Source organism: Chelon labrosus (genome assembly GCF_963514085.1).
Source record: "Chelon labrosus genome assembly, chromosome: 13".
NCBI lineage: Eukaryota > Metazoa > Chordata > Actinopteri > Mugiliformes > Mugilidae > Chelon > Chelon labrosus.
Window position 1 is genome coordinate 5201240 of NC_140346.1, and position 14694 is coordinate 5215933.

The 14694-nt window shown below is 43.3% G+C and overlaps 1 protein-coding gene across 2 annotated transcripts in view; it reads left to right on the forward strand.

The window, feature by feature from the left end:
- LOC311498571 (mitochondrial intermediate peptidase-like) overlaps nucleotides 1-14694 on the forward strand; it is a 30033-nt gene extending 15339 nt beyond the window's left edge. For both annotated transcript variants that reach the window (XM_084559226.1, XM_084559227.1), the window contains exons 17-19: nucleotides 508-629; nucleotides 2278-2351; nucleotides 14356-14694. In XM_084559226.1, the coding sequence (XP_084415352.1) occupies nucleotides 508-629; nucleotides 2278-2351; nucleotides 14356-14456 (297 nt within the window). In that variant the 3' untranslated portion in view covers nucleotides 14457-14694. The remainder of the gene's footprint in view (nucleotides 1-507; nucleotides 630-2277; nucleotides 2352-14355) is intronic.

A 14694-nucleotide genomic window follows, 5' to 3' on the forward strand; every position in this document is an offset into this window, starting at 1 on the left:
TGTTAACTACGGCAGCTGCTGTCTTTTCTAACATGCTGAATGTTTGAGTGTTTGCCAGCTGAATTCCCCAGAGTGCTCCGTTCGCAGAGATCATAAAAGAGCTCGTCTTTATAGATATAGAGAGGGTCCCCCTCAGGCAACGACGAGGGAGAGAAGAACAGAGGAGAACGGGGCTTTCTAGCTTTCTACCATTTAGGAATTTCCATGTTTTGTCCTTTTATAGGAAGACCTGGCAGGTTGTGATTTAATGTTTTGTCGTAGAGGAAAGCTGTATTTACACCACAAATATAATGATATCAAGAAAGACAGCGGAGGCGGCTTAAAAGAGTGTCAGCAGCTTGAATTTTCTAGTTTTTCCATTACCATCAATGCCAGTTTTGACTTTTTGTTTAGGTTTGTTTTTCATTTCCAGTTTACGGACATGTCATCATATATCTTGTTTCATTCTGTGTAGTTTATTCTGTCACATCCAGAACGGTGAAGTAAATCTTTGACTTTCTCTTTTAGGCATGGCAGCTGAGATTCAGCCACCTGATTGGCTACGGAGCCAAGTACTACTCCTACCTCATGTCTCGGGCCGTGGCCTCAATGGTGTGGAGACAGTGCTTTGTTCAGGATCCTCTAAACAGGTGGGACACAAGCACATTGTTGAGGATTAAATTGCAAACCATCAAAATGAGTATGAACACTATGATGTATAAATTAAAAGGGAAATCTTCAGTTTCTCTGTAAAAACCAGGACACATCAAACAGACATCAAGGTGCTACTGGTAATCTCCTCATGTTCCATGTGTCTGGGTCAAAATACCAGTACATACGCTCTGCTCCTGCATAAGAGGAAAAAACAGCCGGTGGCAGTAGTCGACATTTGTCGTTCATAAATAAATAATAGTAATCGGAAGAGCTACTATTGGCTGGAAGCCTAGGAAGCGCTACAAATTGTACAGAACTCATAATGGTGTTGAGTATAATGTTGCGTTTGATTGTTCCAGTGATCTAAAAACGAGAAGAGCCTTCTGTTGTTTTGGTTTTACTGACGTCACTTAGGTTTTTCTTCTCCTGCACTCGTTGTTGAACAGCCAATCAGAGTGACTCATTGCGCTATTAATTCAACATCCTGATTCGACTGAAAGGCTGGCGACAAGGGTTGACAAGTCTACGATGCGGGACACGCCACCAAAACTAGGTCCCGCAGCCACACCGACGCCCAGAAACCAGCCTGGTGCGTCACTGCCTTAGTGGAAAAGCTAATATCCTAAGAAGTGTTTAACTTCATTATCTGAGACTTTAGATGAGTCAGCTTCATTTCTTTTTTATAGGTTTTCTTTTTATATCAAGAAAGCATATATTTAAATCTTCCATATTATCTTCTATTTAATATCCCATTATCTGACCAGTGGTTATGGATATACTGTAAACTGGTGTTTATGGTAAAGAATTAAAATTTTACTTTACTGTGGACATAAGCTGACCTGTAAAGACACAAATGTCCTCCAAAAGCTCCAGCTCATTCTAAGTTGTCATTTTCCACATAATGCAGACAAAGAACGTCATTCATTATAGGTCCATGTTTTTGTTTTCTTGCAGAAATTTCAGTTCTCTTCAGAAAATCATACATTCAGCTCCAGTGCTTAAACTTTAACCGATGTATGAGATCAGTCTGAAAGGAACTCATAGCCCTGATTCTCATTTCACAGAGAGTTACTCAAATGATGTAAAGCCATGGCGTAAGCCTGTTTTATGTTTTGGAGTCCTGCTGCAGATGCCTGCTGACAGGCCTCCTCTCCTGCATACTGTTAAAATCTCTGGCGCCTGACATTGAACATGACGTCCAATGACGTTAATATGAACCTCACGCTGACTTGGCAGGTGTCTGCTGTGGTTCACAGACACACACCAGCATCCACATTACCAGACCCTCCTTTATCACACGTGTTAGCCCCTGGACAAAGCAGAAAGGCTTTGTTTTGGAAAAACAAACCATCTACGGTATCTCCACTGAGTCCAAGCCCTGTGGCGTTATCACTCCTCTTCTCACTTCTTCCCTTTTTCTTTTCCTTTGCTGCCTGTCTGTCTTTCCCTTCCCTGTGAGATTGTTTTACTTCCACCTGCAGTTGTCAAATCTCTGTTTCCTGTCACCTGTCTGTTGTGAACAGGCAGCTTAGGAGATTTGGCCCTGGGCTACATGGGACAGCAGTGGTGGTGGAGGTCTTGAGAGTACAGGTGTCTGTAACGTTATCTCTTCTGTGTCTGGTTTTCCCTCGGCCTCTTTTTCAGGGACATGGGTGAGCGTTACCGTCGGGAGATGCTGGCCCACGGAGGAGCCAAGGAACCCATGTTGATGGTGGAAGGTAAGTCCAAGCTCTTCTCACGTTTACTTCTAGAAGTGTCCAAAGCACGTCAGACTTAGACCTTTCTGCCTCGTTTCTCCTGCTGCTCGACCTCACACGAGACGCCCCTGGCCACATTTTAGTGCTCTGTACCATAGTTCAACACTTTAAGGATTTCGAGAGTTCGTCTCCGGGTTTCCTTCAGATTAGAAATTAAAAGTGTCAGTCCATTAGCTTGAGTAAAATATGGTGTGCGTAATTACTGCAACCCAATGCCACTGATTTAGTTTTGACACGCCGTCAGCCCAGAGGGTCTCCCACCTTTGGATCTGTTGTTTGGTCTCTTCATGTGAAGCAGGGGAATATCCTTCACACACAGATGGAAGCAGCCAATATTTTCCAGGTGTTCACTTCTGCTGCTGCTGTGGTTTGGCCCATCCCCCAATGGCACAGATTTACCAGTTGAACACACACCTCACAAAGTCTCTTATCTTTGTTTACAGGAGCTTTGTTAGGCCAGAGACAAAGCCAGTCAGCTCACTCGGTGGCAAACTCATGCTAGTGCAGTCTTAATAAATGTAATCTGAGTGAATGACATATTGTTTTTTTGTGCACAGCCACAATCAGCAACTGAAATGGTTGATTATACAGTACCAGTCAAAAGTTTGGACACACCCTCTCATTTAACAGTTTTTCTTTATTTTATAGATATCGACTATTTACATTGTAGATTCTCACTGAAGATTGAACACATGGGATTATATAGTAAACAAAAAAAATAACTCTAAATATGATTCATATTTTAGAGTCCTCAAAGTAGCCACCCTTTGCTTTGTTGACAGAGCTGCAAACCCTTGGACATCTCTCAATGAGCTTCATGATGTAGTCACCTGAAATGGTTTCCACTTCACAGGTGTGCCTTGTCAGGGTTCATTTGTGGAATTTCTTGCCTTCTTAACGGGGTTGGGACCATCAGTTGTGTTATGCAGAAGTCAGGTTGGTACACAGCTGACAGCCCTATTTGACAACTGTTAGAATTCACATTATGGCAAGAACCAGTCAGCTAAGTAAAGAGAAATGACAGTCCATCATTACTTTAAGAACAAATTTAAGAAAGGTCGGTCAGTCCGGAAAATTGCAAAAACTTTGAATGTGTCCCCAAGTGCAGTTGCAAAAACCATCAAGCGCTACAAAGAAACTGGCTCACATGAGGACCGCCCCAGGAAAGGAAGACCAAGAGTCACCTCTGCTGCTGAGGATAAGTTCATCTGAGTCACCAGCCTCAGAAATCACAAGTTAACAGCACCTCAGTTTAGAGCCCAGATCAATGCCACACAGAGTTCTAGTAGCAGACACGTCTCTACATCAACTGTTCGGAGGAGACTTGGGCCAAGAAACACAAGGAATGGACATTAGACCAGTAGAAATCTGTGCTTTGGTCTGTTGAGATCTTTGGTTCCAACCGCTGTGTCTTTGTGCGACGCAAAAAAGGTGAACGGATGGTCTCTACATGCATGGTTCCAACCGTGAAGCATGGAGGAGGAGGTGTGATGGTGTGGCGGTGCTTTGCTGGTGACACTGTTGGGGATTTATTCAAAATTGAAGGCACACTGAACCAGCATGGCTACCACAGCATCCTGCAGCCATATGCTATCTCATCCAGTTTGTGTTAAGTTGGACCATCATTTACTTTTCAGCAGGACAATGACCCCAAACACACACAATAGGGTGGCTATGTTGAAGAATCTAAAATATGAGTCATATTTAGAGTTATTTCACTCTATCTTGTTTACTACATAATTCCATGTGTTCATTCATAGTTGTGATGCATTCAGTGAGAATCTACAATGTAAATAGTCATGAAAATAAAGAAAAAACATTAAATGACAGGGTGTGTCCAAACTTTTGACTGGTAGTGTAGGTTGGAACACTGTTGACTCAGCAGGGCTGAAAATCCAGATGCATATTTGCCTCTGTGTGTTTTGATTTTTGCAATCCCCTGACTTTTCTATTTACTCCCATGAGGTTTACATTTGCAGTTTTGGGTGAATTCATAACTAAGGGATGGATTGCCATAAATGTATTTACAGTCATTCATGTCTGCCTCATTTTGATCCAATCTCTTCTCATCTAGAGCCATCACAAGCTCAAATGTTAAGGTGTAACTTATTAACATTCTAAGGTGACATGTTCAAATGTCCAACACAAATATGTATGTGTTTGGAAGGAAAATCCTTCCTTTAACTGTACTTTATCGTGCCTTGCTGCATAATAATGAGCCTTTTCTTGCTGTGAGCATACATATTCTTATATCTTAGAGATCATGACGGGACAAAAGGCCGTCCCTGTGGGATTTGTCTTTGTTTTGTATCTCAACGCCTGTAAAACGAACACTTCCATCAGACGACTTTAGCTTCATGTCATTGAACTTGCTAAACACCAACATGTCAGCATTGTGTATTGTAAATTATTTTTTGGGCTTCTGTGCCTTTAATTTGGTAGTTACTAGTGGAGAGACGCAAGAAGTAATTGGGTGAGAGAGAACCTGCACCACTGCAGTAAAGACTGTAGCTTCAATTTATGGGCTGCCAGGGAGCGCCATGAACGTTGAATATGTTCACATGCTGATGATCCAGCCTTAAGCTCAAAGCACTGTTGTGCCTAATTAATTAAAATATGACAAAACCACAAGCATGGTTTTAGACTTTCTAACCTAAGACAAGTTTATGCTTTTGCGTCAGATCAACGACGGTAGACCTTGTAACCACATGTTGTGGCAACGCAGACCACAACTCTGATACGTCTACATCTATCAGTGTCTACATAAACACTAGACTCGCCCTCCTCCTGCCTCTTACCCACCGTCTACTCGGGCGTCTTCTCTCTTTTGTTTGCTGCAGTGATTTCAGTAAAAGTACAACATTTATCTGCTCCAGTTGCAACAAGAGCCGCTCAGTTCTAGTCACCACTGTGTAAAGTCAACACAGCTGACGAGGTGTAATTTCAGAACAATGCAGACACACCAGCGCTCAAGACGGATGGCGAATGAACGGCTTAGGCTCTGCACAGATCCATTGCAGAGATATTCTGGCGTGACTTCTCTGTAACTATCAAACTGCAGTTAATCAGATGTTAGTTTAGCAGAAACCGCGATTTATCTACAGCAGTATTCACATCCTTCCCCTCCTTGAGCTGTCGCTGTGGCTTGTCCGGACAGGCCAACAGAGGAAAAGGTGAGAATAGAGAGACAGAGAGTTGATAGTGATATCGGGTGACATTTGGGAGGGTACTGTAAATCTCTCCCTCAGGGTCACCCCCCTCCCTCCTCCATGGATTGTCCCTCTGACAGCTCTGACCAGGGCTGCACCCTGAGCTCTGAAATTACAGCCACCAACACATCAGATCCTTGTTATAAGATCTACTGTCCAATTAACTGTTGTTGAACTGACAGTATTTGCTTTTATGGTTCTCTTTGAAGTGAATACTGCTCTAATTATAGGCCAAAGCCCTGTCTGCAGAGTGTTACCAGGGTCACACTGATCCCTCTGGTTGTCTCCCCTTCCCATATGCCATTATAAAAGGCTCTAAGATGTCTGCGCAGGGAATAATTCTACGCCAAACTAATTTTATTTTCAACAGAAAATCCAGATCAAATTAAAAGGACCTTGAGATACCCAGATGGCGGATCAAGTGTCACATTTTTAGAAGTGTTCCGTCCAGCTTCTTCTCCGTGCAGCTGCATTTATGATACTCATCTGAAAACCGTTTTATGTATTCCACGTCTGGAGAAATGTTTAAACCGAAGCAGAAAACTCCCCGCATTTTTAAAGATGCCTCATTCAACCACCTCAAACATTTTGATGGCCACATATATCTTGATAATTTACCTTAACATCAAAGCTGAAGTCAGAGTTACAAAACTACATCAGAGCATGTGCTGAAACATTTAGCTTTTCGCTGCTCTTCGCTAAGGGGTTGAGAAGTTCATAGCAACCGTCCCGAGTTCCTGTTGGGGAATGGAAAAAGATTTGAAATGAATTAGAGGGAGCCTTTTACATTCAAAACAGTATTTAGGCCAGCAAAGACCAGAGGACTAGAGGAAGGACACAGAATCCAGAATCAACCCGTTACACATAATCCCGTCAAACAAAGACCCTTGTAAATGGAGGTGTGTAACATTTCCCTGCTATCCCCTTCAGTGAGGTGGGAGAGGGGGCACGAGGGCACGCGAGGAACCGGATCAGACCTGGCAAGGCCAATCAGAGGCCAGTCTTTATCTGGCTGCCTCCCTGCCCGGTACTCGATGTTTCCCAGGAAAAAAAACGGCGTTGAAACGTAAACCCTGGTATTAAATCCAGTGCCGCAGCATCAGGACAGAATGAGCGAGTCAGAGGGAAGAAAAAGGAGAGAAAGGGAAGGAGAGAGTGAAAGGTGATCGACCGACTGAACTGAACCTCGGGTCCTGCTACAGAGAGAGCTTTCATGGCCCAGACTGTTCCCATAGTCTCGACCTCCGAGCACAGAAAATAAATCTGCTTGGGTTCGGTAGTTGAGTCCCAGGACCTCATCCGGTCTTTGTCTTTAGTCAGCTTGACTGAGAAGTTCTTATGACTGCTTCCATATCCACTAATAAACATTGTGCGATGTCTTGTTCTGTCTGAATTTGAGGAGAAGACTGGATAATAACAGTAAGTGAGTTCAATCTGTAAAATCTTAAATAATTCTTTCTTTCTTTGAATGAATTTCAGTGATTTACATTACTGTTTTTGATTGTTATGCAAGATGCAGTCATCCAGGTCATGGTATATCCAAAAAAAAAAAAACAAGCTGAAACAAGAGCAACTGGATTTTCTTGAAGATGTTTCACCACTCATCAAAGTAGCTTCTTCAGTTTTAAAGGACTGGTAGCAAGACTAATATTTGTTACCAATCAGATACTTACCTGTAGTTGGAGGAAACTGACACAGATGTGCCCCAACTTCCCACCAGTCCTATAGAACTGAAGAAGCTACTTGGATGAAATGTTGAAATGTCTTCAAGAAACCCTACCAGTCCAGTTGCTCTTGTTTCAGCTTGTTTTTTGGATATTGTGTTTTTTATTTTTTTTGGCTATCAAAGCGAACAAAAACTTGGATTGTGTTGAAATTGCTCCATACAATGACCATATGAAGGGACTGATTCACGTGATTAGAACTTGGTGCATATAGTCCACCTACCAAGGTGAAGTAGCTTGTACCATTATGAGTTTGTCTTGGGGGACTATGTTTTTAGTTAGCGGCCTCTAAATTGGACCAGTATTCGTTTCGTGTTTGATTTATTTACTTACCATAGCACCCTTTCTGTGGTTCCCTCACATCCCTCCTAGAGGATCCAGCACCTCAGGTTAAGAACAGCTTGTGAAGTTTTGATCTCACAATTGTTAAAAATTAAAGGATTACTGGAGTTATTATAGTTAATTTTCAGGAGGACGTGAACATCCTCATTTGATTTTATGGTGTCTGCCTTCTCCATCAAATAAAAACCTTGATCTGCCACTGAAACAAGGTGAAAAGTAATGGCAGAAAATCAACAAAGTCAGTATGGTTCATCCTCTGGGAACCTGTATTATCCATCAAAGTGATGAGTTACTTTTCAGAAAACGCAGACGTGCCAGTGGCAGAAGAGGAGACACCAGGTGGATCAGTAAAGCATGTAGGCTTCATCCTCTGGGAAGCATGAATGTTAACATTTCAAGGCCATCCTTAAAATAGTTAACGAGTTATTTCAATCTGGATAAAAGTGGCCAGTCGACCAACATTTATAACATCTGTAATTAAACATGAAAGTTAAAGTCTTTGAATATGCGGCTACGTTTTGAAAGGTTCATCCTCTGTAACGTTGATAGTTGTTCCCTTCTTTGCCTCCTCAGCAAAGAGCCTCCCGCTGCACCGTGTGTCATCACCCTTGTCTTGCTCGCTTTCTGGCCCCGTCTTAAGTGTGGCTCGCAGAAAAAGCTTCCTGAACTTCAAAGATGTAATTATAGAGGCAGTGAGCCCCTGGTTTGCCTCCAGGTCTGACAGAGGTAACTGCTTTTCACACCTTGACATGTTTCAAATAGTTATGGGGAGCAGCTACTGAAGCAGCCAGAGATGTGTTTTGAAATGCGGGAGCAGAAACCCCTTTCTGGATGACTAGGAATACAACACCACTGAGGAGGTGAGGCCGGGGCTCAAGTTACTGCACGCTGCATTTTGTTCACATTTAAAATATACAAATGTGGATAATTGCTGGGCCCTCCAAGATCCAAGTGGGTGTAATTGGCCTGTAAAAGCAACCAGTTAAATCATGAAAGAACAGAATGCAGCCAAGCCCACAGGACTGGGATCAATAGCTCTTATAAAACAGCCATTTAAACCTATGCCTTCTGATTTGTTAAGGAATGTTGGTTAGTGCCGTGTGTGCAGACGCTCATTCTTGTTTATATGTAGGTTTAAGTTGGGACCCGTCCATAAATTTTACCCGTGTTCAACATACGAATGGTTTCACATGCTATTTGGAGGGGGGGGAAATGGGAACGCTGTTTTATTTATCAAGAATGTAGGTCATCAGTCAGTTTACTCCCAATGCCTTTATCTGTGACAGCCAAACTCTTTCTAGGCGGTAACTCAGATGTTTGATAAATTCAGCCAGCAGTAGCTGCAGGCTGAACTGCAATTTTGAAGCAGTTCTAATGAATTCTTGTCCCCAGAGCTGTCATTACCAAGACTAAGAGCTGTTTGCCTACCACAAAGCTCTTCATTTGACAGATACCCATCATCCACCACCCTGTGAGTAAATAAACAAATCTTTCTGTGCACGCTGCGCATTTGCCAACGAGAATAGTAAAGCTCTGGTTATTGTAAGTTTTGACACGAGTGTGATCGTTGGAACACTAGGACAGGTTTTTAGATGTGAAGCTGCAGCTTGTTTGTGGTTTAGATGAGTGATTTTGCCAGTCACTTGGATTTACGTAATTCTTTGGCCAGAGCTGGCGCCGTAAACATAAAAGCCAAGGGCACATGGTACAATTTAAAATGAGTTTCCATTTCCCAGTGAGAACCACTCTGCTCTCTTCAGACAGCCGGAGAAGAGTCTGCGATTTAAATGTTCCCACACCAGCTTTGGCGAATTGGGAAGGGAAAGAGAATGAGCGTTGCACTCCCCTTTCTGAGCACAAGTACCCTTGAGCAGGGCACTCAACCGCCTGTTGCTCCAATGAGGCTCCAGTTGGTTTTTGCGTCTTTTAACACCTGCTGTTTTACCCAGACTCTGTCGGCCAAGTTGGCCAACGACGCAGGCCCTGAGATGACTGTAACGGGTAGAAGCTCTGTTCCTCAATGGCTGTGTCCGAGCCATTATGAATGGAAATGGAAACTCTTAAATAGGAGATGACTCACACGGCAAAGCCTCTGTCCTAAGGCTGTCCCAACAATGGACACAAAGCACAGCTTATGTTTAGCTTGGCTCTGGTTTTTTTGTCGGTGCTTGGCCAAGAGTGAGTGTACGGTTCTTCCTCTGTAACACTATTAACCACTCACACAGTGTCTGTACAGCTGAAGTGCTGTTGTTGTAAACCACGTGCGGCCGGACGGCCTGTGTGAACCCAGAGAGTAGGATTCAGCTAACTATTTTGATAATCGGCAGATCAGGAATTTTTCAATCTGGCTCCAGTTTCTCAAGGGAGGATTTTCCGCTTTTCTTTGTTATCTATGAGCAAAACAAGCGAACTAAAGGCCTTTGAGAATTTGTTCAGCGTTTGTTAGCATTTAGTAGACCGAACGATGAATCAAGAAAATCACTAGCAGGATGGTCGATAATGGAAATAATCACTGGAATGAATTTGGTATGAAAACTTCAGAATAAAAAGTGTTTCCAGTGAGGTCTGCAGATTTTTCAGGTTTTCTATTTATTTTTAAAAAGTTCATGCCATCTGCCTTGCCTAAAAGCACCACGTGTTCTGTTTCATTCTTCTCCATATTACTGAGGCTGTGGCTGAACTTTCCTGGATGAATATCTCAGGACACAGTCAAAGTGTAACAACAAATTTGTGTTGATTCCTGCTAGTGAAGTCTTAGACATACTGTAGCAACATTCAAAACGAGTCAGTAAGGAAATGTGTTGGGGATGTATCAAAATTCAAGTAATGTATTTGATATGTTCCAAGGAAAAAGTTGTGTAATTTTCCCCATACAGTCTGGTGATTCCTAGTTCCTTTTATATGGCCACCTGCACTTGATTCATAAGCTTTGCTTCCATTTTCCTCTTTAGCATCAGCGCTTATCTTTGTACACTGCACAGATTTCACTCTGTCGGCCGGTCTTGTCAGAGCAGCCCCCTCCTCCTCGTGTGTATCTATAAAAGCAGCTCCTGAGATCAGATACTCCTCCACAGTGTTGTTATGACTCTGAGGTTATCTGTGCATTCCTCTCAAACTCTCCCAGGGATCCGGGCTGAGAAAAGACTCACTCCTCGCCGCTTATTGTTGTACCCAGACCCAAGTGCTGACACCACACGGTTGTCGGTGTTGAAGCCGGCAGAAGAGCCATTGTGTATCTGACTAACCTCTTTCACGATCACACCTCCCTTACCACCATTAGCTCCCTTTCTCCTCCTCCTCCTCCTCCTCCTCCTCTCTCCGCGTCTCTCCGCGTCTCTCCGCGTCTCTCATCACTCTTGTCATTTTAACTTTGCTTGTTTAACGCCGCGCTAACCTGTAGCAGGTGAGGCTCCAGTCATCGAGTCCCTCCGCGAACACACAGTCAGGAAATTACATCTATCAGAGAGAAAGTGGTGGCGATGCTGCAGAGAGTGTGTGGTGCCTTAAAAACAGTAGCCCACAACTCCGTCTGCGCGCACGCTTCGCTGTAAAAATCAACCAAGTAAACAACTGTCATGTCAGAACATGAGTGTACCTGTGCACTGTTTCTTTTGTGTTACATATTTGAGTCGGGAAGGGGGAGATGACTAATCTTAAGTTACTGTAGCTGTCCTTTGAGTCTGAAGGATGCTTCTCTGTGACTGAGCCTGACCTTTGACTGAAGACGGGAAACACATGTGAACAATGGTTAATGTACTTGTTCTGTATTTGTCATGACTTGTCATGATCAGTAGTCTTGAAGTTTTTTAGTTGTGGGTATTAACAGATTTGCCCATCAATACGATTGGCTCCATATGTATTTGGACATATTTGCATTTGGAAACTGTTGCTGTGAACTCTCAACATGCACTGAAGTGTAGATCAGTCAGGCCATAATCAAAGTCATTCTCTGCAATGGATTTTGAACCAAGTATTAAAAATGGCCATTTAATTTATTATTAATTCAATTTGTCCAATCAAATTTGAGCTCATATTTGAGAAAGTAGAGGCCTGTGTATATAAATGGTTGTAATTCCGATACCTTTGATCGCATTTGCATGTAAATACCCTCAAATTAAAACTGAATCTGCAAATTAAGACTATATTCATATTGAAGTTATAACTAAAATAACAGTAACGTGTCAGTGCCTGCATATATATGAACCTGTCAGTAAATCAACAAAAAGTTAGTCATGTGTGATGTGAAAGCGGTCCCCCATAAAGATAAACCCACGTGACTCGGTCGTAGTTGTCCATTTTACGATGAACATGTTGGTGTTTTTTAATTTATTGAAGTACTTCCGTTACGTAATTTTTAGGTTTCATGCCTCTCCCGAGGTTTAGCTGTGGGCTAGAGATTACAGGAGCAGATGTATGACTGTGAGGTCATTGGTTCAACTCCCATCTGTGTTCAAGGCTGAGGCGCCTTGAGCAAGCACCTTAGCCCCGTACTGCTCCCCAGGCTGGTAGGTTGGAAGTTGGTTAGCTGATGCATTATTACGTCTTAGCATCTTTCTTTTCAGGGCTAGCTATTAGTTGCTTTCTGGCACGTTGATGCTTTTGGGATTTGAAATCACAAGATCACACAACAGTCACCCCTGCCATGCTTCAAGCTATTTCTTTACGGCCGGTCAACGGAGGTGCGGACCAGTCTGTGTCCTCTGAAGAAGTTCTTAGGACTAGCATAAGACATGCCCATAGCTGGTTCCTCCTAGTGGTAGGAGGAACCAGCTATGGGCATGTCTTATGCTAGTCCTAAGAATGCCTTTTATGTCCAAATTGTCCTTACAATAATGGTAGGACTCATCTACCAACATGATAACTGCGTAGCTGGCTTTACAGACTGCTAGCTTTCAGAGCTCCTTAAACTTTGAGTTGTTTTCCAAGTGTCTCTCCTCTCCAAACAGTTTGCAACGACAACTTCTCAGATATTTCTATCTAACAACCTATGTAGCACGTCATGTTAATAGTTATTAGAGAAAACAAAAGAGTCTGCATATTAGATTTGTCCCTGTGAGCAGCATGATTACTTTTAGCTGAGAGCTAGCTATAGATGATGAATAGACTGAGATGTTCCATCCCCATATAGGACTGAATGCAAACCCTTTAACTTGAATGATTAATGGAATAAAATTCAGGGTTTAAATTACAACACTCAAGCACTTTTCTATTACTAATCTTATTTGAGGTGTAATTGGATAGGTGGGCCTCACTGTCCTCTGCACGAACACGTATTAATGCCTCTTGAGCTCTTGGTAGCGTCTCCACTTTAAAGCGGCCATCAGCGTCAGCAGTGGTCACGGCAAAAGAGCATCCCTCAGCTCTGTAATTAGGGCTATCATTTATGGTTGGATCTGGTCGCTTTCATGTGGCTGCCTGGTTCCCAGGGATCAGGGGGCCCTTGCGGTCGTGGTGCCGTTAGGCGACCCTTGTGTGTCGGTATCGTCTTGTAGCCAAAGGGCAGGGTGCGACTGGTGGGTAAGAGGAGATGATAATCCCCTCTCCAGTGCTCACATGCAAACCGGCTCTCGGCAGCACTGGGTTTCTACCTGCTGAGTCAGTTTCATGGTCTCCCCAGGATACATATATATATGTGTGTGTGTTTGTGTGTGTGTGTGTGTGCGCGTCCACGTGTGTGTGTGTGTGTGTATCCGTATCTCAATGTACGTTTAGGATTGCTGTATGAAACTCTTTGCGTCTCCATTCATGCGTGCCTGTGCAGACATGCTGGGGGGCAAGTGTGTGTCCGCCTGTGTGTGTGCGCGCTCATTGGAGGTGACCCATGCAGGAAAGAGGGGGAGGGGGGAGAGGGCCTATTTACATTGGCAGCTACACAAGGGGAAATGAACTGACTTCAAAGCGGGCGTGCAGCTGAATTGTAAAGCGAGCAAGGGAGTCCTCTACGCATGAGCTGGCAGACAGGCTCTCAAAACACACAGACATTCCCAGCGCTCGCTCTGGGCTGTCATATTTGCTCCACGACACTAGTTACATTCAGGTGTAATGAGAGTGTGTGTACGGTACACGGCTTTAGTGTTGCTACAAGCTGAAATGGAAGAGGCTGAGGACTTCACAGCTTTGTTTTCCTGCGTGCAGTCCGATGAGTGATATCACTAAATGAATCCTGTTAAAGGTGTTCCTGTGCCTGTTTGCTTTCCACTCACTTCCTGTCAGTCTAAACGGAAGGTGTGAGGGTTCAAAGTAAAAAGTGCTGCACGCTGTCTTAAATTATTAGTTTTGATAAATAATTTTAGTTTGCTCCAAAATCTGTGAATTTCCAGTTACACAATACTATATGGCAACACTGTTGACTAAACTCAGGACAATTAGAGGTTAAACAAGAAATGCATTGGACCAGTTTGGAGTCCCAGAGCAGCAGCATGTATTCATTAACTTAATGGGAGTTTAGCTTAATTTGGAATAAAACTAGCTCCTTCCTTCAAAGGAGAAAACTACTTTAGAACCAGATGTTTTCTACCAGCACAGTGAAAACTAAGCGAAGTGATTTCAGGTTCGAGGCATTTAAAAGCCGTACTTTTCCTATTACTTTGATGAGGTGAGATAGAAGTGATGGAAAATAGGAAACTCATCCGCAGCTTTTCCCCCGCAGCCGACAAGCGCTTTTAATACCCGCTGCTCCGTGTTTTTCAGGCATGCTGCAGAGACAGCCCACTGTGGAGGACTTTGTGGACGCGCTGGTGTCTGAGCTCGACCAGAACTTTGAGACCTTCATCATGGACTCTGAGAGCTGAGAGGTGGAACGTGGCTGCATGGAAATAGACTTTGCAAGACAAGGAGTGAGGACACACAGGGCAGAGAGACGTGGCATCAGAGTTGATGCTCATCCTCACAAAGCATCTTCACTTGGTCTATAAATGAACTGTCAGCATTAGCAGTTTTCTCTTTCTCTTAAAGTCACATTGACTATATTTTAATCTATTTGTCCCATTCCTTAATATTGAAAGAATTAAAGATCACCAACCATACGTA